The sequence below is a fragment of the Tamandua tetradactyla genome, chromosome 8, assembly GCF_023851605.1.
Source record: "Tamandua tetradactyla isolate mTamTet1 chromosome 8, mTamTet1.pri, whole genome shotgun sequence".
Classification (NCBI taxonomy): domain Eukaryota; kingdom Metazoa; phylum Chordata; class Mammalia; order Pilosa; family Myrmecophagidae; genus Tamandua; species Tamandua tetradactyla.
The window spans coordinates 110,408,570-110,435,000 of record NC_135334.1 but is presented as its reverse complement, the minus strand read 5'-3'; the positions used below and the strand labels follow the sequence as shown (position 1 = coordinate 110,435,000).

General features: G+C 34.5%; 1 protein-coding gene across 5 annotated transcripts in view; it reads right to left on the bottom strand.

The window, feature by feature from the left end:
* CAPRIN1 (cell cycle associated protein 1) overlaps positions 1-26,431 on the bottom strand; it is a 46,035-nt gene that overhangs the window by 16,316 nt on the left and 3,288 nt on the right. For 4 of the 5 annotated variants that reach the window (XM_077114366.1, XM_077114367.1, XM_077114368.1 and 1 more), the window contains 6 exons: positions 10,372-10,434; positions 10,175-10,261; positions 4,972-5,210; positions 4,802-4,884; positions 1,196-1,333; positions 42-94 (listed from right to left, as the gene is read on the bottom strand). In XM_077114366.1, coding sequence (XP_076970481.1) covers positions 42-94; positions 1,196-1,333; positions 4,802-4,884; positions 4,972-5,210; positions 10,175-10,261; positions 10,372-10,434 — 663 coding nt within the window. Of the gene's footprint in view, positions 1-41; positions 95-1,195; positions 1,334-4,801; positions 4,885-4,971; positions 5,211-10,174; positions 10,262-10,371; positions 10,435-10,722; positions 10,770-26,431 lie in introns of all 5 variants that reach the window. The other variant, XM_077114370.1, reaches the window with a different exon arrangement.

Here is a 26,431-nt window from a genome sequence, read left to right as displayed (position 1 = left end):
GAAGGCAGAAAGTTAAAGATAACATTAAATAAAAAGTATACCTCTGTTGATTCAACTTCACTTTGTTCCGTGTATTCTTCTGCTGGCTCAGGTTCTAATAGGTTAAAAATATATACCAAAAAAGTATAAGAAATCTTTTTAAAGGTGACAATTCAACATAAATTCTCAATGCGTACACAAGTTACCATTCACATAGCCTGAATTTAACAAAATTATAGTTAAAAGTTTCTATATTATATCCTTATAGCAAGATATTTAGAAAGAGAATTCTTTTTACATTTAATCCAAAACAAACTGCTTTAATTCCAATAGTAGTTATTCTGTATCAATAAAAAGCTACCAAATTAAAACCTCAGAGACAGTATAAAGTGCATACAGAGTAAAATCTTACTGTCCATTTTAATCTACTCAATAAAACTAGTAAGGGGATTAAAGAAAGGCTGCTTATGTTGATCTGAAACTGTAGGTTTCACTAAGGTACAATATTTCCTTCTAGTGTGCCAGGCAATGTATAAGCACTTCACTTACTATTATTTTCTTAACTGCTGTTCACAACAACCCTGCAAGGTACTTTTATAATCATTTTCTAAAAAGAAAACCTTAGGTACAAAAAAGTTCAGTAACTTGCGCAAAACTGCATAGTTAATAAGTGATACAGCCAAGGGAATCCATTATTTTAAACCATTACAAAATGTATGCCTTAAGAAAACTTCCAGGTGCACTTAGAATTTTACTCACCAACTTACTCATCATAAAAAGTATTCCTAAGAGCTTACTTACATGTTAGTGCTGTGCTAGCTAGGTATTGGAGTAAGACACAATCCCCTCCCTTCAAGAAATATTTGTAGTCCAAGATTAATTACTTATCCCCATTATTAAAAAAAAAAATTCATACTACTCACCCCATTTACTGGCACGGTATACAGCAATAAATCTGGACATATCAGTTAAAAATCTATTTTAAAGGCCTACCTGGGTTACATCAATAACCCAGCCCAGCAGGAAAAACACCGGTTAATAAGAGCGGTCACAAACAGTAAGATAAATGACTGATGTCAAATACCTTGGGAACTACTATTTGTGTACTTTGTTAATCTGAGTGTGCATATATAACATAAAAAGTCTATAGACGAAACTCATGATAAAGGAAACTAAAACCAGGTGCTGAAACTAACACATGCACCTAAGTACTTACCAGCTTCAGCAACCTGGTCTTCAACTGTTGGTGCTGAGGCTGCCTCCTCTTCCTCACATAGCCCATTCTGGTGGTTGTGAGTACTGTCAAAATAGTTTGACTGGAAAACACGCTCAACAATTTCCTTAAGAGCTTTATCTAAAAGAGAAAATGAATTATAATGTTAGGCTATCTGAGGATGCTGCCTTAAAAGATTCAAATTCATGCAAATGTTCTAAGAAAGGATCATGGTGATGAATATACAACTATGTGGTGATACTGTGAGTTATTGATTATATACCAAGAATGGAATGATTATATGGTAAGAATGTTCATTTTTGAGTGTTATGTTTAAAAAAAAAATTAACAAAATAAATAGATTCAAATTCTATAAATTATCATGCCAAGAAAAAATTAAAAGAAAAATCCTCATGAACTATTAATAACCCACACATAAAAGATTAAATTTTACCAACAGAAATTCCTTACAGAATGATAAAGAACAAGGAGAATCCATTTATATTAAACTAAAACTTTAAATTTATATACTAAAAGATGCACTTTGGTTTTTAAAATGATGACAACATTCACACTCTTTAAGTATTTATATACCACCTACTTATATACAATGTAATAGGCACTAAGGACACAAAAAGGTGTATAAAGGCAGTGTTGACATCACTAAGCTTACAGCCTACTAGAGGAATTACCAAATACAAAAGCAGTAAAATTACATCTGCAAAGTTTGGACCTAATAAGGAAGACACCAGGGGGAGGCTTTCCTGTCTGAAGAGTTTTAAAAACTGAGTTCTGGAGGATAAGTAGTAGAAGGGAGGAAAGTGTTTCAAGGCAGAGGCAACAGTTGTAACAAAGGCCTGCCCAAAGAAGGGTGTCAACATATAAGAAAATCAAAGTATCCCACTGTGGTTTAAGCACAGGAAGTAAGTGTCGGGGAAAAGTGTGGTTCTGTAGCTACTGGTAAAAGACAGACCACACAATATACTGAAGTTAAGGATAGTTGTTTTAATTCAAAATGTGATGTGAAACCATTAAAGGATTAAGGGGGTAGGAATATCTTGCATTCAGGAGAAAACTACATTAGTAAAGAAGAGAAAGGAAAGTAAGGTTAAAAGATATTTAAAAGGCAAAAAAAAGAAGTCAGAATTTGGTAGAGCAGGATGTATAAAGACCTGGCATTAAATAGCAGATAAATAGTACGGCCATTCCCTGATAGGGCACTGTACAGAAAAATAAATCTTTAGGAAACATATTATATCAAAGCATTATAAAACTAATCCTATGCCCCACTATGTGGGAAGACATCCAGGGGTGAAAAGTCTCCCCGGTGACGTGGGAGATAACTCCCAGGGATGAGTCTGGATGAGTCTGGCCCTGACACCATTGGTTCAACAATGCCATCCTGATCAAAATGGGAAAAAGAGTGTAACAAATAAGGTTTCAGTGGCTGAGAGAGTTCAAATAGTCGAGAGGCTTCTCTGGAGGTTGCTCTTACACAAACACCAGTTAGACATTACTACCTATCATAACTTGTCAAACCCCAATCATAACCATTCCAATCGGGCGGGCCATGGTGGCTTAGCAGGCAGGAATGCTTGCCTGTGATGCCAGAGGACCTGGGTTCGATTCCTGGTGCCTGCCCATGTAAAAAAAAAAAAAAACCATTCCAATCAATCCTAAAGAACACCTAAGGCAATATATATAAGATTCTACAAAGGTTCCATGCACTGTGTAACTTTTCAGAAACCTACAACCTCCAGATGGGTTCCTGGACCACATACGCCCTGAAACTTAAAAGGGGCCAGCCTTTCCAGAATATCAGATAGTTTCATCTCCCTACCCCTTAACTATTGACAGTCCTTCCAACATGAAAACCTCAGAAGGGCAAAGACCAAATACCCTTAGAGAGTGGGAGAAAGATCAAAGGTGATGGTGAAGTTACATAGAGAAGGTAGGGTTTAACAAATGAACATGACTGCTAAATCATTAAACTGATATTTCTTTTAATCTCCAGTATCTCACAATAGCTAGAAGTAAAAACCTAAAATTGTGCAACTGTAACCCATGCCAAACTCTGAAATCTGTTTGACAATTAATTGTTGCGCTGCGCCTTGAAATTTATTGTTTTGTATTTGTTTTTTTTCGTAAAAAAGGAAAAAACTGATGGTACAAATATATATATATGTATATTCCTTCTAGACTCCAGTGTTCTGGAGTAGCTAGCTAGAAGGAAATATGTGAGATAATGATATGGTAGCCCGTGACAAACTCTGGGATATGTCTTGTAACTAGTTGTTGAAGAGTGCTTTGAAAACTATTGCTTTGCTTCTTTGCTTTGTATATGTTATATTACACAAAAAACAGTTTTTAAAAAAACTAACCCTATGGAAAAAACTATTACCAACGTTTTTTTTGAATGCTGAACATTTCATATGTTTTCCTTCCCTTGTTTCAGAGGCTTGTAACTGGAAGTATTTGTTTCCAAAAACTTATGCAAGAAAATTGAATGCACATTAAAAACGCGCATTTATGTCAGGACCTCTGTTAGTTATAAATACAAATGGGAATAAGATTAGATTGAAAATAATATCAAAACAAACTACAAGCTTAGAGATTCATCCCTAATTACACAATAACTACCACGAAACTCTGATCAAACTACTTTTTTTTAAGCTAATAAGTCTACCCACATATCAATTACCTTCTAATCAAATCTCAAATGGTAAATTCAATACACATTTGCAACAGAACCAACAAAAAGCAAAGGTTAAAAAGATTTTTTTAAATAAAGAAAATGATTTTTAAATGCAAAAGATACAAAGGATTGGCACCTCATATTCAATGTACACATTTCTTTAAAAAAAAGTCCAAATTGTATCTTCTAGTTTTACTGATTAAAAGATTAAAACTCAGCATCCAATTTAATTTCTTTTCAACAAATAGCTAAAAATAAGGTATAGTTTTTACCTTAATATGCTCAAAAATCTATTTATTCAACCTTATACAAAGCAAGGACCACAATGTATTCCCTGATTTATTAAGAATCCATTCCTAATTTACTGAAGTAGTAAAACTTAAATATATCTTTCTTCCTTTTTCTTTTTTAAATCAACACATAGTTAGTTACATGTTTCAGGTTAAGGAGTTCAAAAATAGAAAACTGGTAAAGGCATTTGAAAAAAAAAAGGAACATCCTCAAGCAAAAGCTTAAGTCTAAGGCAATGACCAGGAGTAGAATGCATAATGTACAGTAAATATACTTAAAGTTTTAGCCATAAGAGAAAAACAGTCCCTTCTCTAATGCCAATAACTCTGAAAAGTCAATCTGAGGTTAATTTGTCTATACCAAGCTGAATAATTTATGTACAAACTCATGTTAAGTCAGGATTCCCATTTTTACAAATTTTTGTTGCTTCTTCTTGGTATGATTTATACACACACAGGCATATGGAAAAGAAGATACTAAAAGGAAATAAGCCAAAATGTAAACAGTGAACGAAGGTTTACTTGGACATTTCTAAATTTTCTTCCATTAACATTACTTTTATATATGGAAGCTAATTGCTTAAAGATTCTCAGTTACAAAATCAAAGTGTCAGGAATACTCACAGGTTGTTCCACATACAGACTTTTCCTTCCCTTCCAGCAAGTCCCACAGGTGAATGGAGGCATGTTCATATTGCTCATTCAACCTTATAGAAATAATGAAATAGTGAATTATCTTTAAATTGTCAACTTAAGGCAATACTTAGAAGTTTCAATTATCAATATCACTATACCTCAAGCTCATGTCCCGTTCAGGGTCCACTAACTTATAAAATTCATCCAACAATGACAATTCCTCTTCAGACAGTATCGGAATTCCATTCAAGCCTTGTTTCAGGTCAGTTCGCACCTCATCATCTCCCAATTTGTCCAAAACATATTGTAGCTCAAGTACAGTTTTTAAACGTTTCTGTTCGGCTTCTTCTCGCATAAGCTGCTCCCGACGTGCTGTCTTCTTTATTGTTTTCTGAATCTATAAAAGAACATAAACATCAGACACTGAAATAAATTGTATAAAACTTCTTTAATGCAATTTTAAATAGAATATAAGATATTTCACTTACTTAACTGTGGACCCTATACATAAAAGTATGATTCCTAACTTAAAACAGAACATGATCTGTTTCAAGCAACTGCCAAAAATTCAGAACACATCATTCCCTAGAAGGCACTATAATATTAAAATTGTACAGATGAAATAATGCATTTGGGCTTGCTTCAAAATAATCCAGCAGACATAGGGGAGAAGCAAGGGAGTGGAAATGTGTATAGATGAAATATGACTGACCATGAGGAGTGTAACCATAGAAGCTGGGTGGGGAATCATAATATTCTTTTCTTCACATATATATGTAGGAGATTTTCCGTAATAAAAAGTATAAAAATTAGAAGTTTAAAGTTATTCTATAAGTGGTAACTAAGACTCCAAGTCAATTTAAAAAAGAAACCCAACCACAGCCACAAAAAATCTTACCTATATACATCTTCTCTATGGAAAAATGGTCTGAAGTATTTTTAACTTTTAACTACTTACTACTAACTCTCAAGGAGATGCCAAAACCTACCACTGCCCACTCTCCTCAAACAATCCACTGCTGGTTATAAAAGACATTCCAGCATACTGAAAATAGTAACTAAAATGGATTTGGTTGTTTTTGAAGAAAAAGATGCTGGCAGAGGAAAAGAAGATGATACCAAAAAATAAGAAAAAGCTGAGTGTGAATGTATTTTTTCCACAACTCTTTTTCTTCTCTGGGAAGGATGAAGGGAGAACATAACCAAATTCAAAATATCTCTCTCTTCTTTTCTCATGTCTAAAACATCAGCTTGGGGACAAAGAGAGGTCAGCCCTACTCAAGAGCAAAATGTAGTATTTTTATTTTCTCCCCTTACCTGAGCCTTACTAGGATGAAGTGAGACACAGAAAATCAAAATAGAGATTTATGAAACCTATACTAAAGGTCGAAGTGGGGATGGGATACCTGGGAGGAAAGACAGAGGTCACAATAAGAAGTCAATGCTATAATGGCAGAGAGACAGCAGAATAAATTATCTTATCATAATATGATAAGTGAATAATACATGAGCAGATAAATGAGATCACTGGAGGCAGGAAGGCAAAAAACATTATAGCAGGAGAGGCAGGAATACAAAACGAAGTCAAGAAAGGAAAACAAGGCTGGAGGGAACTGCCTGAAAATGTAGAGCTGTGTTCCAGTAGCCATGCTTCTTAAAGATGATTGTATAATGATACAGTTTTCACAATGTGACTGTGTGATTGTGAAAACCTTGTGTTTGATGCTCCTTTTATTTACCTTATCAACAAATGAGTAAAACACATGGAATAAAAATAAATAATAGGAGGAACAAATGTTAAAATAAATTTAGTAGATTGAAATGCTAGTGATCAATGAAGGGGAGGGGTAGGGGTATGGTGTGTATGAATTTTTTTCTGCTGTCTTTTTATTTCTTTTCAAGAAATGATGATGATGATGATGAATATGCAACTATGTGATGATATTGTGAACTGCTGATTATATATGTAGAACGGAAAAAAAAAGAAAGGAAAACAAGATAATAAAAGCTCTACTGTAGTTAAGGCTGTTAAAGCTCTTGAATGCAAAAACAAAAATGGTATTTAATAATTGTGGAAAGTAACACAGGCAATTCACACTGCCAAGTGAAGCCCCAGTAAAAGTTGCTGACAACACCACAGGGTTAATAGAAGCAAAAGAGGATATTGAAGATTTTCATACATATAGTGATAACGGCTTCAGAAATAGACACTACATTAAACTGTACAGCAATCTTGCTTCCTATGACCCACATTTAAAAAATAAAAATCAAAAAAAGAAATTGGGCAGTGTTCATCAAGCCTGAGGCTCTGATATCTAGGCTACATGGAACAAATCTCTATTTTCATATAAATTAAATTTCCTTTTTGCCATTTTCAGGCAAATCATCATTTTCCATCTTCAATCAAATTATTAAGTAATGATAATATTAAGTGATTAAAATATGAGTTATACACCAAATACTATTCAAAGCACAACCCTGTAAGTTGTGTTTAGAACCACTTTACAAATCAGAAAAAGCAGAGAAAAGTTAAGTAGATCATCCAAGGTCATATAAATAAGTAAGTAAAAGTGGATTCAAATCCAGGCAGCTTAGTTCCAGAGTCACAACTCTTAACCTCTCTAGTGCACTGCCTTTTACGACATTTACTGAGAAGGTTATCCATTTTCTGGGTTCAATTTTCAACAAACCACTTGACTATGCGTATGTTTAATTTTGGTCAAAGACTTTGTCACCACGTCAAAAGATGTTTAAGAGTATTTGCAAAGTACCCTTGGAGGAATGGGGAGAAAAGGAAAAATGTTCAACTTTCCCATTTGGAGAATTTCCGATATCCTCACAAGCAGTGCGGAAATCAATAGGCCAAGCCCTGGATTTTGGGGTTCATCTCTATGAAACTTATTTCTGCAAAGGGAAGGTTATGCCCATTTAAAATTAGGCTTAAGACAAAAAATGTTTATTTGGTACAAAACTTGTATTTCGACTAGTGCATTTAATATAACTTATGCAGATAGCTTGGTTGAACACCATAAGTACATGGAACCTTGGGTAGGACATGAGATTTTGTTGGTTTGTCCACAGTGATGCCCCAATGAATCCCAGAGTAAATTGATCAATGAGTGGAAAAGTATTTGCAAAGTGACTTCCCTTCAGGTAATGGTGAGAACGGGGGAAAATTCAAACTTCCCAAGTTGAATTCTTAATATTCTTTCTCACAAGCAGTGTGGACAACCAATGCTATAGGTTGAGCCCCCAGTCTTGGGGTTTGTTCATATGAAACTTAATCCCACAAAGGATAGGTCAAGCCTACTTAAAATTCGGCCTAAGAGTTACCCCCAAGAGAGCCTCTTTTGTTGCTCAGATGTGGCCTCTTTCTCCAGTCAACACAACAAGCAATCTCACCACCCTCCCCCTGCCTATGTGGGACATAACTCCCAGGGGTGTGGCCCTTCCTGGCAAACGTGGGACAGAAATCCTAGAATGAGCTGACACTCAGCATCAAGGAATTGAGAAAAACCCTAGAATGAGCTGAGACTCAGCATCAAGGGATTGAGAAAACCTTCTTGACCAAAAGGGGGAAGGGTGAAATGAGACAAAGTGTCAATGGCTGAGAGATTTCAAACAGAGTTGAGAGGTTATCCTATCTTACACATTAAGTTGATATCACCTTGTTAGTCAACATGTAATGGAGAGGCTGGAGGGAACAGTCTGAAAATGTTAAGAGCTGTGTTCCAATAGCAATGTTTCTGGATGATAATTGTATAATGATATAGCTTTCACAATGTGACTGTGTGATTGTGAAAACCTTGTATCTGATGTTTTTATCTACCTTGTCAACAGACAAGTAGAACATTTGAATAAAAATAAAAAATAAGGCAAACAAATGTTAAAATAACTTTAGACTGAAATGCTAGTGACCAATGAAAGGGAGGGATAAGGGGTATGGTATGTATATATATTTTTTTCTGTTTTCGTTTTATTTCTTTTTCTGTTGTCTTTTTCTTTCTTTTTTGGAACTGATGCAAATGTTTTAAGAAATGATGATGATGAATATGCAACAATGTGATATAGTGAATTAATGATTATATATGTAGAACATAATGATCATATGTTAAGAATGTTTGTGTTTCTTTCATCATATTTTTTTTTAATTTTTTAATTAGGCTTAACAGTTACCCCCAGAAAACCCTTTGTTACTCGGATGCGATCTCTCTTTAAGCCAACACAGCAAGCAAACTCACTGCCCCCCACCACCCCGTCTATGTGGGACATGACTTCCAGGGTGTAAACCTTCCTGGTAACATGGGACAGAAATCCTGGCATAAAGTAGGACTGGCACCAAGGGATTGAGAAAACCTTCTTGACTAAAAGGAGAAGAGAGAAATGAGACAAAATAAAAGTATCAGTGGCTGAGAGATTTCAGAGTCGAGAGGTTATTCTTATGTATTATATATTCTTATGTATTATATAGATATCACCTTTTCACTTTATAGTGTATTAGAGTGGCTACAGGGAAGTGCCTGAAACTGTAGAGTTGTGTTCCAGTAACCAAGTTTCTTGAAGATGACTGTATAATGATAAAGCTTTTACAATGTGACTAGGTGATTGTGAAAACTTTGTGTGATGCTTTGAGTGAGAAATCTGGATGAAAAATGGGCAATAGGGAGAACAAAAGTTGAAATTGATTGAGTACACTGAAATGCTAGTGGTCAATCAGAGGGAAGGGTAAGGGACAGGGTATGCATGAGTTTTTTCTTTTTTATTTCTTTTGCTGGAAAGATACAAATGTTCAAAAAAAAGATCATGGTGATGAATACACAACTACGTGATGATATTGTGAGCCACTAATTGTACACCGTGTATAAAATGTTTGTTTGTTAAGGTTTACAGTAAAAATATTTAAAAAAAAAAAAAAAAGGTTTAAGAAAAACCTACCACTTAAAATATAAGTGTTAATAGAAGAATATCAGCCTGAAATCCCAAAAGGACAGAATAGTTACCAATTAAATAAAAAAGCTTCCTTAGTTTACTTTCTGATAATTAATGGAATCAAAAGATGGTCACTCAACAAAAGGAATACATGTAAAGTAAATACCTATATGCTTATATATTTTTCAGTTTATTTTTAATTTTTTATGGTAACTATCATACAACTTTGTCATATCTGAAACTCAGTACTTAGGTGTTACATTTAGCTTTACAGAACTGGAAAGGATCTTAAGATAAATTGAGTCTACTACTCTCTGCAGGTAATTTAACAGAAATCTTCTCAATAATGCAAAGACTTTAAAACTCAAAATAACAAAATTTTCTAACTTAATTTTTAATACTGCATAAGCATATATACCATCTTGTACTTACATCTTGACTTAATGCCATGAAACTCCTCTGTAATTCTTTTGCAAATTCCAAGTTATTTGTGACTTCCTGGTACTTAGATACTGCATCCTAAAATGGCAAAGACAGAACTGAACTTTACTGGACACACACAAAGAACCACAAAATTTCCATATGTAAATAGTGAGCATAAAATCTTTAATAAAGCATAACATCTTTACCAGTTGATCTTGATTAAGCCTTTCCCCTTTGTTCATTCGTTCCTGGTAATCATCAAGCTTGCCCTATTTTAAAAGAAAAGAAAAACAATTACATTCCATATTTTAGGCATCTGCCAATTTGGCCATGCTAAAATGACAAAACCCACACAATCCTCAATTCTTTCCTTAAATATACTTTATAGATATACTCATTTAAGTTAATACACTAAAACATCGCAATAAATTTAGTGAATAATGAGATAAGAAAGGAATTTAGCTGAATGATACTAAAACATTGTAAACCAACGACATGCCATTGCTTATACTTTAGGTTTCTAGAAAAAAGATATGCATCTGATGAACCCTACTTACACATTTGCTTATTACCCAGTAGGTCAGCATATCAGACATTGTAAGTGCTGTAACAGAGGTATATGGGTAGTTAGTTCAGCAGAATTATCACGAGCCATACTGAAGACCCTGGTTCAATTTCTGGTCCATGAGCCCCTCCCCACCAAAAAAAAATGCTATAAGTAAACAAAGAAATATCCTTGATTCTATTATCAGGGAAAGAGTGTATGAAAGAGGAGTATTCTGAATAAGCAAAAACAAGAGGAAACAATGTAAGTTTGTAAAATCTTTGTTACCCCTCCCATGAAGAACTCATGGAAATAAATAATGGGGGAAAGGGGTAAGAAGTAAAAAATAAATAAATAAACAAATAAATTGGGTAGACTGAATTTTTTTCTTTTTATGTCTTTCTCTGAAATGATACAAATGTTCTAAAAGTGATCATGGTGATGAACACATAACTATATGATGATATTGTGAGCCACTGATTGTATACTTTGCATGGACTGTACGCATGTGAAGATATCGCAATAAAAATATTAAAAAAAAAAGAACTCATGGGAATAAGTGATACAAAAAGTATATTTTCCTGATTAAGAATGAGCATATAGTCTTTGAGGTGTTTCATCCACTTCTCTTCTTCTTTTTTAACTTTTTAATTGTCTAATATATACACAAAGCAAAGAAAGAAAAAAGCAATAGTTTTCAAAGCACCCTTCAAGAAGTAGTTACAGGACAGATCTCAAGAGTTTGTCATGGGCTACCATACCATCCTCTCAGATTTTTCCTTCTCGCTACTCCAGAATATAGGAGGCCAGAAGGAATAAGTATTTTTTTATGATCACAATTGCCTTTTTTTCTCGTTTTGTGAAAAATAATATATAGACAAAAAAGCAAGAAATTTCAAAGCACAGTACCACAATTAGCTGTAGAACATATTTCAGAGTTTGGCATGGGTTACAATTCCACAACTATAGGTTTGTACTTCCAGCTGCTCTAAGATATGGGAGAAATAACAATTTAATGATTCAGCAATCACATTAATTTGTTAAATCCTATCTTCTCTGTATAACACCACCATCACCTTTGATCTTTCTATCCCTCTTTTTTTTAATTTTGCATTATCAAACAAAACAACATACAAACATGAACATTTCTAACATACAAATGTTCTGTGTATGGTGTATAGTCAATGGCTCACAATATCATCACACAGTAGTATATTCATCACCATGACTAATTTTTAGAACATCTGTATCACTCCATAAAAAAAACAAGAAAAAAGAAAAAACTCACACATACCATACATCCCTTATCCCTCCCTCTCATTGACCACTAGGTATTTCCGTCTACTCAACAAATTTTAACCTTTGTTGCCCCTATTTTCTATACCCCTTACCACTTCCTTTCATTGTTCACTACTATTTCAATCTACTCAATTTATTTTAACATTTGTTCTCCCTATTATTTATTTTTAATCCATTTTTTTACTCATCTGTCAGTATCGTAGATAAAAGGAGCATCAGACACAATGTTTTCACAATCACAGTCACACTGCAAAAGCTGTTCATTATACATTCATCTTCCAGAAACATGGCTACTGGAACACCTCTACAGTTTCAAGCACTTCTCTCTAGCCTCTCTAATACACCTTAAATTAAAAAGGGGATATCTATAAAATGTGTAAGAATAATTTCCAGGATAATCTCTCGACTCTGAAATCTCTCAGCCACTGATACTTTTATATGTCTCATTTCCCTCTTCCCCCTTTCAGTTGAGAAGGTTTTCTCAATCCCTTGATGCCAAGTCCCAGATGATTCTAGGATTTCTGTCCCACATTGCCAGGGAGGTTTACACCCCTGGGAGTCATGTCCCACGTAGAAAGGGAGAGGGCAGTGAATTTGTTTACCATGTTGGCTGACAGAGATAGGCCACATCTGAGCAATAAAAGAGGTTCTCTGGGAGTGATTCTAAGGCCTAATTTTAAGTAGGCTTAGCCTATCCTTTGTGGGGATAAATTTCATATAAATAAAATTCAAGATTGAGGGCTTGACCTATTGATTGGGTTGTCCCCACTGCTTGCAAAAATTCTCCAAATGGGGAAGTTTAATTTTTCCCCTTCCTCATCATTCCCCCAAGGGGACTTTGCAAATACATTTTTATTCACTGTTCAAATCACTGTGGGATTTTTCATCATCCACTTCTCTTAAACATGAGATACTTTCAAGCATCCACCTTTTCTGTGAGTACTTAATCCTCAGTTTTGATTTGTTATTTTCTCACAGATGGAGTAAAATCTGTAGGGGTGGCAAACCAACCACTGATTTAAGGACATCTTTTTTTTTTTTTGCTAAGATGAAAAATTTAGAGGTTTCCCAGGCTACTACTGTTAGGTGAGACCAGAAAAATAAAAGAACACAACACATTCAAGAGTTCAATTACTGTTGTAAAAAATGGGGGTTAGGGAGGAAATAGGAACTAAATTAAGGGGAAAATTTTTTTTGTTTTGTTTAGTGCTTATTAAATTTATTTAACCAATTTTATGTTAGAGGTGTAAATTATTTACAGTTTTGTTTTGTATTGAATTCCTTTTAAAACAATGCTGTTACATATGTCCTTGTACATATTTCTTTGCACATTTCTGTAACTGTTAGAGGGATTGGGTAACTTAGTAGTTTTCTCTTATTTTTTCCAGATTATGCAAAAGCAACCCATAAGCTTTTTTTTTTTTGACTCTTGGATATTTATTTTATACTTTGGATTGTAATCAAATGCTACTCTATTGTGCTGCTAAAATTGCTCCAGTTTTGTTTTTTTTTTGTATTTTGTATTTTTATTTTTTTCTCTATATTATCATTTTATTTCTTTTTCTAAATCGATGCAAATGTACTAAGAAATGATGATCATACACCTATGTGATGATATTAAGAACTACTGATTGCATAAGGGGAAAAATTTTAAATAAGCACAATAAATTATTAACATATATCCTCCCTTACCCAGGGCAATAATCAAATAATAATAAAAAGTAAGGTTCTAATAAAAGGACATGTACAGTCACAGAAACAAGTTTAAAAGCAATGCTACTCCTTGATTCTTAAAGATGACTATATACCCCATAGAGCTTTTTCAATGTAACTGTGTCATTGTTAAAACCTAGTGTCTGATGTTTCTTTTATCTAGGGTATGGACAGATGAGGCTAAAAAAAAAGAATTGTAAATAAATAATGGGGGATATAAAGGTAAAACACTGGGTAGATGAAATATTAGTGATCAATGAAAGGGAGGGGTAAGGGGTATGGTACATGAGTTTTTTTCTTTTTATGTATTTTTCTGGAGTGACAGAAATGCTCTAAAAATGATCATGGTGATGAATATACATCTACGTGATGATATTGTGAGCCACTGATTATATACCACGTATGGACTGCATGTGTGTAAAGGTATCTCAATAAAAATATTTTAAAAATAAAATAAATTTTTAAAAAAAGGAACACGATTGATTTTTGGTTTTGCTTTAGGTAAATGATCCATTATCTTTGTGCCAGAAACACTGTCAACTTCCATTGCACACTAAACTGAAAAGCCTATCACCCTTCCTTAGTGATACTGGAGGTAAATAAAACAAAAACAATGATTAAAATATTACAGCTGATGAAATTACCCAATTTTATTCTTAGGTGAACTATTTCATACAATCAATAAGCCACCATTTGAACAGGTATTTATGGTCTATTGGTTCAAAAATAAAGCTTTTTACCTTGATCTAGCCAGCCTAAACTTAAAGTATAAAAGATGCAATTATTTCAGAACGTTCTGATGATCAACAAAGACATTTTTAAAACAGGGTAGGCTTTTTTCTTTTCTTTTTGGGAGGGATTTTTTATTTTATTAATTTTTTAATTTCTTTTTTTAAATATAGCAACAAACAAACACAAACATTCCTAACTTATGATCATTCCACTCTATACATATAATCAGTAATTCACAATATCATCACATAGGTGCATATTCATCATCAGGATCATTTCTTAGAATATTTGCATCAATTCAGAAAAAGAAATAAAAAGACAACAGAAAAAATTCATACATACCATAACCCTTACCCTTCACTTTCAATGATCTCTAGCATTTCGATCTAAATTTATTTTAACATTTATTCCCCCTATTATTTATTTTTATTCCATTTGTTTTACTCGTCTGTTGATAAGGTAGCCAAAAGGAGCATCAGACACAAGGTTTTCACAATCACACAGTTCCACTGTGAAAGCTATACCATTATACACTCATCTTCAAGAAACAAGGCTACTGGAACATAGATCTACATTTTCAGACAGTCTCCTCCAGCCTCTCCATTACATCTACACTAACAAGGTGATATGTATATTTAGTGTGTAAGAATAACCTCCAGGATAACCTCTTGACTCTGTTTGGAATCTCTCAGCCATTACACTTTATTTTGTCTCATTTCGCTCTTCCCCCTTTTGGTCGAGAAAGCTTTCTCAATCCCTTGATGCTGAGTCTCAGCTCATTCTAGGATTTCTGTCCCATGTTGCCAGGAAGTCATGTCCCATGCAGACAGTGGAGGGCAGTGAGTTTGTTTGTTGTGTTGGCTGGAGAGAGAGGCCACATGAGCAAAAGAGGTTCTCTTGAGGGTGACTCTAGGCCTAATTTTAAGTAGGCTTGACTATCCTTTGTGGGGTTAAGTTTCATATGAACAAACTCCAAGATTGGGGGCTCAGCCTATTGCTTTGGTTATCCCCACTGCTTATGAGAGTATCAGGAATTCAACTTGGGGAAGTTGAATTTTCCCCCTTACTCACCATTCCCCGAAGGGGACTTTGCAAATACTTTTTTATTCACTGTTCAAATCACTCTGGGATTTTTCGGGGCATCACTCTGGACAAACCAACAAAATCTCATGCCCTACTCAAGGTTGCATGTACTCATGGTGTTCAATTAAGATATCTGCGTAAGTTATATTAGGAAATGCACTAGTCAAATTCTGTACCAAATAAACATTTTTTGCTTTAATCTCACACGTAAGTTAAAATTTTAAAATATTAATTACCATCTATTTTCAACACCCTGCAGTAATGACATTTCTTTGTTTTTCCTCATGCAAAAACATTTTTAAATTTGTACATTTAGTCACTATCATTATACACTCTAGGCATTCCTAAATTATACCATCTCAGTCTTTATCGTCTATCTTTCTTTCTGATTTCATTTGTGCCCCCAGCCCTCCTCCTTCTATCATTCTCACATTCACCTTCATTCAGTGTTTTAACATAATTGTATTACAGTTAGGTAGTGTTGTGCTATCCATTTCTGAGTTTTTATAATCAGTCCTGTTGCACAATCTGTACCCCTTTAGCTCCAACTACCCAATATCTTACCCTATTTCTACCCTATCTCCTGATGGTCTCTGTTACCAATGAAATTCTCCAAGTTTATTCACTAACGTCAGTTCATATCAGTGAGACCATACAGTATTTGTCCTTTTGTTTCTGGCTAATCTCACTCAGCATAATGCCCTTAAGATCCATCCATTTTGTTACATACTTCATAACTTTATTCTGTCTTACAGTTGCATAATATTCCATCATATGTATATACCACAATTTGTTTAGCCACTCGTCTGTTGATAGACATATGGGCTGTTTCCATCTCTTTGCAATTGTAAATAATGCTACCATAAACACTGGTGTGCAAATGTCCATTTGTGTCCTTGCCCTCATGTCCTCTGAGTAGATACTTAGCAATGGTATTGCCAGGTCATATGGCAATTCTATATTTAGCTTCCTGAGGAACTGCCAAACTGCCTTCCACAGCGATTGTACCATTTTACATTCCCACCAACAGTGGTTAAGTGTGCCTCTTTCTCCACATCCTCTCCAGCATGTTTAGTTTTGTTTAAAAAACAAAAACTAAACATCTAAGAACTGCTTTTAATTATGACTGGGGATATAGCAAAATAATATTACAGTCAGAATTCCTGTTTAGAAATATACTGATAAGAGAAGGTATGCAAATAGGAGGGCCTGAAATTCAGCACTGGCAGTTAAAATGATAAACTACCTAGTAGGGAAAGAAAAAATGTTAATTTATACCTGGTTATTTATTATCCTGCCCCCTTTTTTTTCCATATTACACATTTTTTCAAGGAAATTGTTGCTAACTCTAGAAATTAAAACACAGTTAAGGGAGGTACAAATGTGGCTCAGTGGCAGAATTCCCCCGCCATGTCAGAAACCCAGGTTCGATTCCCAGAGCCTGCCCATGCCAAAAAAAAAAAAAGAAAAACACAAAATTAAGTGTACTGAAGTGTACCACTATATCTCTCTCATGAGAGATATGGTCCTTTGCCTCAACTTTGTCATTTAATGTGCTGAGAATTTAAAAGATATGCCAATCAAAATGTATGTCAGACAGAATGAGGAAGAACAAAGGAATGTCATTACTGCGGGGTGTTGAAAATAGTAATATTTTAAAATTTTAACTTATGTGTGAAACTAAAGAAAAAATGTTTATTTGGTACAAAATTTATATTTTGACTAGTGCATTTCTTAATAAAACGTATGGAGACAACTTAATTGAACACCATAAGTACATGCAACCTTCAGTAGGGCATGAGATTTTGTTGGTTTGTCCAGAGTGATGCCCGGAAAAATCCCAGAGTGATTTGAACAGTGAATAAAAAAGTATTTGCAGGACAGCACAATAATACCTAATTGTAAAGTAATCATGTTAAAACACTGAATGAGCTGCATCTGAGCTATAGGGGTTTTTTTTTTGTCTGTCTTTTTTTTTTGTACTATTATTATTTTTTTCTCTATATTAACATTCTATATCTTTTTCTGTTGTTTTGCTAGTTCTTCTAAATCGATGCAAATGTACTAAGAAATGATGATCATGCATCTATGTGATGATGTTAAGAATTACTGATTGCATATGTAGAATGGAATGATTTCTAAATGTTGGGTTAATTTCTTTTTTTTTTCTTTAATTAATAAAAAAATATTTAAAATAAAAAAATAGAAAATTTAAATTAATTAAAAAAAAAAAAGTATTTGCAAAGTCCCCTTCAGGGAATGGTAAGAAAGGGGGAAAATTCAACCTCCCCAAGTTGAATTCTTGATATTCTCACAAGCAGTGGGGACAACCAATGCTATAGGCTGAGCCCCCAATCTTGGAGTTTGTTCATAGGAAACTTAACCCCACAAAGGATAGTCAAGCCTACTTAAAATTAGGCCTAAGAGTCACCCCCAAGAGAACCTCCTGTATTGCTCATGTGGCCTCTCTCTTCAGCCAACACAACAAGCAAACTCACTGCCCTCCCCTGGTCTACATGGGACATGACTCCCAGGGGTGTGGACCTTCCTGGCAACGTGGGACAGAAACCCTAGAATGAGCTGAGACTCAGCATCAAGGGATTGAGAAAGCCTTCTTGACCAAAAGGCGGAATAGCAAAATGAGACAAAATAAAATGTCAGTGGCTGAGAGATTCCAAACAGAGTCGAGAGGTTATCCTGGAGGTTATTCTTTTCTGCATAGATGCAAATGTTCCAAGAAATGATCCTGATGATGATTATGCAACTGTGTGATGATATTGTGAATTATTGATTATATATGTAGAACGGAATGATCAAAAGTTAGGAATGTTTGCGTTTGTTTGGTGTTTTCTTGGTATTTTAAAATTAAAAAGAGTTAAAAAAAATTAAATCTACCTCCATCCCCTAAAAAAAAAACTTGCTCATCTGGGAATTCCAGATGAATTCCAGGGGGGACAACCAATTCAATAGGGTGAGCTCTTGATCTTGGGGCTAGCCCCTATGACATTATTCCTGTCAAAGAGAAGATAAGTCTATTTATAATTATGCCTGAGTCAGCCCCAGAGAACCTCTTTTGTTGCTCATATGTGGCCGGTATGCTAACGTGCAGGTGAAATCACTGCCCTCCCCCGTCTACATGGGACATGACTCTTGTGGATAGGCCAGGAGCCCACATTATGGGATTGAGAAAGGCTTCTTGACCAAAAAGGGGGAAAGAGAAATGAAAAAATTAAAGTTTCAGTGGCTGAGGGATTTCAAACAGAGTCTAAGGGTTATCCTGAAGGTATTCTTATGCATTATACAGGTATCCCTTCAAACACTGGAGTGATAGTGAAGCACCTAAAACTGTTGAACTACATTCCAATAGCCTTGATTCTTAAAATTGTTGTAGAACTAAACAGTTTTTACAATTTGATTGTATGATTATAAAAACCTTGTGGCTGATTCTTTCTTTAGCGAGGGTATGGACAGAGGGTAAAAAAATAACAAAAAAAAACTAAATAATGGGGGGGATAAGGCAGACCACAAAATTGGGTAGACTGCAGTACTAGCGGTCAATGAGAGGGAGGGGTAAGGAATATGGGATATATGGGTTTTTTTTTTCTCATTTGATGAAAATGTTCTAAAAATATACAACTATGTGACGATATTGTGAGCCACTGATTGTAAACTCTGGATGGATTTTATGTGCACAAAGGTATCCCAATAAAACACTTTTTAAAAAAATGTGTCAAGGTCCTGGAAGCCAAAGATAGACTAATTAAAGGAGACCAAGAAGTGATAACTAAATGCAGCATCCAATCCCAGATCAAAACAAAGACATTATTGGCCCAAAACAAAGACATTAATGAGACAATTGGAGAAATTTTGAATAAGATCTACAGATTAGATAATACTGTATCATTGTTAATTTCCTGATTGTTATCATTGTATTGTAGTTGTATAAAGAGTTAACATTTGGGAAATCTGGGTTAAGGGTCTGTGGGAATATTTCGTACCACTTTCGCAATTTTTTTTGTATACCTGGATTTTTTTTTTTAATGTTTCAAGAAACTTTCTCCATATAAGGAACGTTTAACATTCAAATTTCAGTTGTTTGCTGTGCAGTAGTACAATCTAATACTACTTCATCATTCCTAAGCCTTTAATAAAGTACTATGATACCCCCACTCCCCCCTAAAAAAATGGTTGTCTAAGAGTAACAAGTATACCACACCAATACTACAGATCAATAATAAGGGGGAATAAGGGGTACGGGGTGTTTTACGTTTTCTTTTTTTATGTGTTCTTTCCCTTTCTGGAGCAATGATACCGTCTAAAATGAGTGTGATGATTGCACAATTAGGTGATGACACTGCAAGACACTACATTTTGGATGGATTATATGGTTTGTAGATATATCTCAATAAAATTTTCAGTTAAAAAAATGGATGTCAAACCCATTTTTTTTAAAAAATGCTTGTGCATATATGAAAACAAATCTGAAAAGATAAAAAATGTAAAAGTGGTATCTAAATGGAAGAATTATGGGTGGATTTTTTCCATTTGTTTTGTACATACTATGTGATGAACAACAGTTTGCATAAAAAAAAACTAGAATTCTAAGCTACCTTTAAAAAAAATGTTAAAATTGATAGATTTCAGGATATTGTCAGGACTTTCACCTATAATAATCCTTAAGTATGAACTCTATCTTATCTTTTCTACACATTAACAAATTTAGTGTCACACAACCCAAAGAGCTACGACATTATTTTTTGAAAGATGGCTATAATATCTGTATTCCCACATAACCTTCTATGTGACCTTGGCATTGTCTCCTTAATAACTAATCCAATTCCCTGCCTTTGTATTTGGGCGGGCTTATGACTGCTTCAACCAACTGCACACGGCGGAAATGATACAGTAAATAGCAAATTTAGTATCACCCAACCAAAGAGCTATGTATGACAGATTATATTTTTGAAAGATGACTACAATATCGGCAGTCCCACATAACCTTCTACAATGTGACCTTGGGACTGCTCCATTAAGAACTAATCTAATTTCCCTGTCTTTGTTCTTCATTGGGCTTGTAACTGTTTCAACCAATTACCACTACAGTAGAAATGATACAGTATGATTTGCCCTACAAAATAGCAGGCACTGATCTGAGGAAACACCAAAATGTACTAAGACTGCAGAATGACAAGAGAAAATTGTTTTACCTTCAACTGGCGTTAGTTTTTCTTTTCCTTTTTATAATACAGTATTCCCTGGCTACTAAGGTGAACAGAAATTTATTAACGTTATCACCATGGGATAGGAGCTAGATAGAGGACACCTCTGTACACTATGACATATAATCACATCTCTACATAGCTAACAACCTTATCTCAATCAAGCAGTTCTCAAAGTGTTCTCCAGGCCAAAAGCATCGCCATCAGCTGGGAACTTGCTAGAAACGCAATTTCCGAGGCTTCAACCCAAACCCCTTTGAATCAGAAATTCAGGGGGTAGGTCCCAGTAATCACAAGATCTCTGGATGATTCTGATGTATGCTTAGGTTTGAGAAACACTGATCTAGGTGATATACATTTCAATTCCCTTGTAATAAATGAGTCCGATAAAACCTGGAAATGAGAAATTCTGAATCAAACATACAATTTATGGCCTTAAAAAACATTATAAGGCAGCCTCAATTTGGTAATAGTTTACCTAAATGTTCAGCTTTAAACAACTTAGAAAACTTGTTGAATGGTGATTTGGCTCCTAGACCAAATCATGAATAGTCTATTTAACCTAATAACTTTTTGCATAAGAAAAGATTATGGTCTGAACATTCTCCCAGGTGCTCAGGAAAAACAGATGATGAGAGAAGAGTTATCACTCTCCATTGTAGCAATACTTTTGTTAATCTTGCATTGTGAGCTGCAACCCCAGAAGTTTACTGTACTATACTATTAAACTCAATGATGAATACCATAATGTGCACTAGAAACAGAAAGCCTCAATCAATTGGTCTGATATTCTACTTTTCAAAATGAAGGTAGCCTGCTATAGCTTACAATTGGTGAGAAGGAAAAGAATGGGGTGTCTTGAACTGGTCTGAATACTACAATTTGCCTAATCTTTGCAACATAGACTACTCAGAGACAGATAACACTATCTTAAATGGCTTCATTCCTATTAACACATCCAATTCAAATGACTGCAATTAAGTCCAACATGAGAGAGTTCAATCAGAGTCGAGAGCCTCCTCTGGAGGTCATATTTATGCAAACTTCAGTTAGACACTGCTAACTATCATAACCTGCCAAACCCCAACCAAAACCGTTCCAGCCAATCCTAAAAGAACACCTAAGGCAACATATGAGATTCTACAAAGGTTCCATGCACCAGTGTATCTTTCCAGAAACCTACAACCTCCAGATGGGTCCCTGTAGAGAACCCTGTAGACTTACAGATAAGCCCTGTAGAGAAGCCAGTGTTTCCAGAACATCAGCTAGTTTCATCTCCCCACCCCTTATTACTGACAGCCCTTTCATCATAAAAAAGTTAGAATGGGCATAGCCCAGATACCCTTAGAGTAAGTAGTGGGAGCAAGATCAAAGGTGATGGTGGAGTTATACAGAGAAGGCAGGGTTTAACAAACGAATGACTGCTAAATCAAACTGATATTTCTTTTAGTCTCCAGTACCATACAGCAGCTAGAAGTAAAAACCTAAAATTGTAAAACTGTAACCCATGCCAAACTCTGAAATGTGTTTTACAATTAATTATTGTGCTGTGCTTTGAGATTTATTGTTTTGAATGTTATTTTTCACAAAAAAAAGATAAAATATATATATATATATATATACACCTTCTAGCCTCCAATATTCTGGAACAGCTATCTAGAAGGAAAAATCTGAGATGATGGTATGGTAGCCCATGACAAACTCTGGAATCTGTCCTGCAACTACTTGTTGGAAGAGTGCTTTGGAACTCTTGTTTTTTTCCTTCTTTGCTTTGTGTGTATATATGTATCATATTATATTATATTACACAATTAAAAAGTTAAAAAAAATTAAGTCCAACAAGGAAAATTTGTCCCTCTGGGGATAAAATTTACAGGGTGAACTAAGTCAATAGATAAATAATGACTTGTTTGTCATGCTGATTCAACATTTAAACTCCAATGAAGGAGGGTAGGGTCGGCAGAGAAAAAGGGCTCCACAGAAAGCTGTTTTTCCTTAAACTAGAGCATGCTGCCTAAAACACAGTAGTAGCGAAGATAAGTCACTCACATCCACATAGAATGAACATTAAATATTTTTTCCCGAGAATGGAACTGCTTTCTTCGCATAATACCTTTATGAGATAGCCAACCACAATACTGATCATATGCATCTGCCCTCTAAGATTGTTTCTGTATCTTGAAATTCAATTTAGGATTCCTTTTTCAACCACTGAGCAGGCTAAGCATATTAAAAATCCATACATAATACCATTCATGAACAAGATAAAAATCAGACCATTTTCCAGATTACCAAGACTCTGAAGGGAGAACCAAGGGATAGAGGTGTTAAGTGACTAGTCAGTAATTGTGAGAAGACTATATAGTCATGTACTACTGAGAAATAATTATCCCAATAAGCACTGTCCAGTTCCACTCCTGAAGTTCCTTGTCCTGTTTCTTCATTGCTTTTAATAGTTGATGGTATTAACTATGTGACAGATGTTCAAATCTAAACTATCAGTCAGCAACCCTATCAGGTAGGCGCTACTATCAATCATATTTCAGTATGAAGAAACTGAAGAAGTTAAATAACTTGCCTAAGGTCACAAATCCCAAAAAACCATTTGTAGCTCAACACCTCTTTCCATAACAATGGCACCCTGGATTTCTGCTCCTGCTATATTTCATTTCTACCTCTACTAAGAGGGTTTCCTCCTTTCCCTTCTCCATTCAGAGTATTATTATGCTGCTGAATGGAGGTACATACCTAGGTCTTCTGTTCTTCCCAAAGATTCTTTCATTACCAACAAAGTTACTTTACTGAACGTTTTAGAATTCAGTGCAATGCTGAGAATCAGACAATAAAAGCTCTGAGGATAGGCCATGGTGGCTCAGTGGCAGTGTTCCACTTGCCTACTCATGAACTATATCCACTAAAAAGAAAAAGAAAACCCTTTAGGAAAAAATCCATTTCAACAAATTACTCTGCAAGTAATGTTCTATAAAAAAGTGTTTACCCCCACCCGCCGCATAGATTAATCCATTTTAATTTTTTTTATGAAGTTCTGAATATTTCTCTGTAATGATTTAGTCAAACCTGCAAATATTTAGCATATACCATGTGCAAAATAATGGAATGATGTTATTAATAGTCCCTGCCTTACAAGGGTGGTAAGGAATTACCATCATCTAAGAAAAAACACTTATGGTAAGAACATAAGGCAATATAAAAATTGTCAGAGAAGAACGTAGACAAATAGGTATCACAGGAAATGAAAGGAAGCAAGACCACTTTAGTTGAGCATGGTCAAAAAACATAGGCTTCCCCTATCCTCATAAAGTGTGAATTTTGACCTCTGCCCTGCACATCCCTTTCATTCATGTTTTATAGTCATATTCTATAGTAAAGGCACTGATTAGCTAGGAGAAAAACTAAAGAAATGAACTGTAGCCAAATTTCTCTTCTGCTACCCCTCTCATTCTTCTTTAGTGCAGACATACCATTTATTTCCCCCTCAAAAAGAAACCAATTACTGAAAAATATTCAGGAGCCTGGAAGATTTACTGGTCAAGTTTTTCCCAAATTTTCCTCATCTGCGACATTCCACACTTAAGTAGTGACTGGCACATACGCATCATTTAAGGGTTACTAATCATAAAGAAAAACTTCAGTTCAACTTTTAAAAAGTTCATTTCATTATCCCAATACATTGTCCCCATGATAACTGATACAAGACTCTACCTGTCCTACTATTCTCAGGACCCATTACCTGGACAACCTATAAACACGAAGTTTAACAATGAAACATCGACAAAACAAAGTTCTAACAACGAAATGGAAACCTTTTTCTTTTGCATTCAGCTTTTCAAAACACAGAAAATCTAATTAAGGACTTGAGGTAAAAAAGGCCTTAGTTCTATGTGATCAGCTTAAATATGAAAAATTACACCCATATTGTAGAGCATTACAAATTCTAATGACTCATAAAACATTACAAGAGACCTTGGAAAATCACATGCCAATCTGCTTCAATTTACATGAGCATCTCAATTTCTTATCTGTAAAATGAACTGTACTAAATTCTAAGATACCTCTAAGCTTGAAAAAAATCTTGGCTTGAACAGTGTATGGTAATAAAATTAAGACCATGATAAAGCTATTATAAGTTTAACCTTTCTTAAGTATCTATTAAGTTGTTGAAAAAATAAAACAGTATTAATCTTCATCTAGCTTTAAACGTAAACCAAGAATTATATAGAATTAAGGAAAATGGTATGTTTATCTGTGAATCAAACAAAATGTATTCTGATTCAAATATCAAAATATCCCAAAGTGATTTGCCCTTTAACGATTCTTTCTCATTTTAATATTTAGGTTTCAACTTCCACTCCAGAAAAAGGTACTTATATTATCAAATAAGGAAACTGTTAACTCTTACAATTCATAGCTTTACCTTTTTTAATTCAAATTTTAAATATGTCCATATACCCCATGTTCACACAAGTATACAAATACACAAATAGGGAAACAAAGTAGGCACTACAGCTTTTCTCCATGACAAGGTGAACGCACAACAAAGTAATCATGCCCTCTGCATTGCAGAGAGTAGTTCTTGCCACCTATGGAGACGTTAACACATCAGGGATCTTAAATGTCAAGAAAAACTTCACATAGTAACCCCGAGAAAAGATTTCTACTTACAAAATAGGAATATTTTAATTTCATAATTATTAACAGAAATTCTGTACAATGGCTGCACTGAAAATTCTAAATAGAGGCACTGTAATTCAATGCTCTGGAAAAAAATGTTTTCCTCATAAAAAATAGCAATCTTTTCAAGAATATTAACTGCAAAGATATTAAGATTTTAGGAAGTAGTATGAAAACACTTCACTTTTGGATATCTGTTCTGGTCACATATTGGTTATAAAGCTGTGAGGCTCTTTTGCTTTTTAAGTAAGAGAACACTGGTTAATCTTTCACCTACAAAAGTTGCTAGAGTCTAAACCTATTATGTTTACATAGAGTTTAACAATTTTAAATGTCAACTATTAAAAATTCCCATGTTCTACATCAAAACTGATTATATCTTACAATATCCAAGGAGCTCTCTTTTCAGGTAAAATAAAGACTCAATTTTGAAGTATCGTGGCACAACTTGCAGCCCAGTTCTGTATCAATAAACTGATGATGAAAAATAGGCAGTTAATCATTTAATAATCATATGTTCTCTAATCACAGTTAAAGGATTCGTAAATGGAGTTTTACACTTGAATCTATCACAGATGCATTTCTTCTATTTGCTAAACAGTCAGGTAATCTTCATAAGTACAAACTTCAAAAAGCACCAAGACATTCAGTTTTATTACATAATAGGATCATATTTCATCAATTTTAGGCAAGCATTCTCACTGAACAAATGCTTAGCCTTCCTCTAATAGCTCCAATCATTAGAAAATTAACTTTTTTTTTAAATGAAGCACAATAAAATTATTTCAATTTTCTATGTAATATTACAATATCTATTTAGAATTTTTGTCAAGATACTTGATTTCAGAATCCATGGAAAAAGGCAGTTTGGTCCAGAAATCTCCAATATGAATAGGTCAAGACTGCAATACAACTCAAGAATGCTAAATGAACTTCAGGCAAAAGACATCCAGTTGTAAACTATAACTAATTTTACTCTAGAAG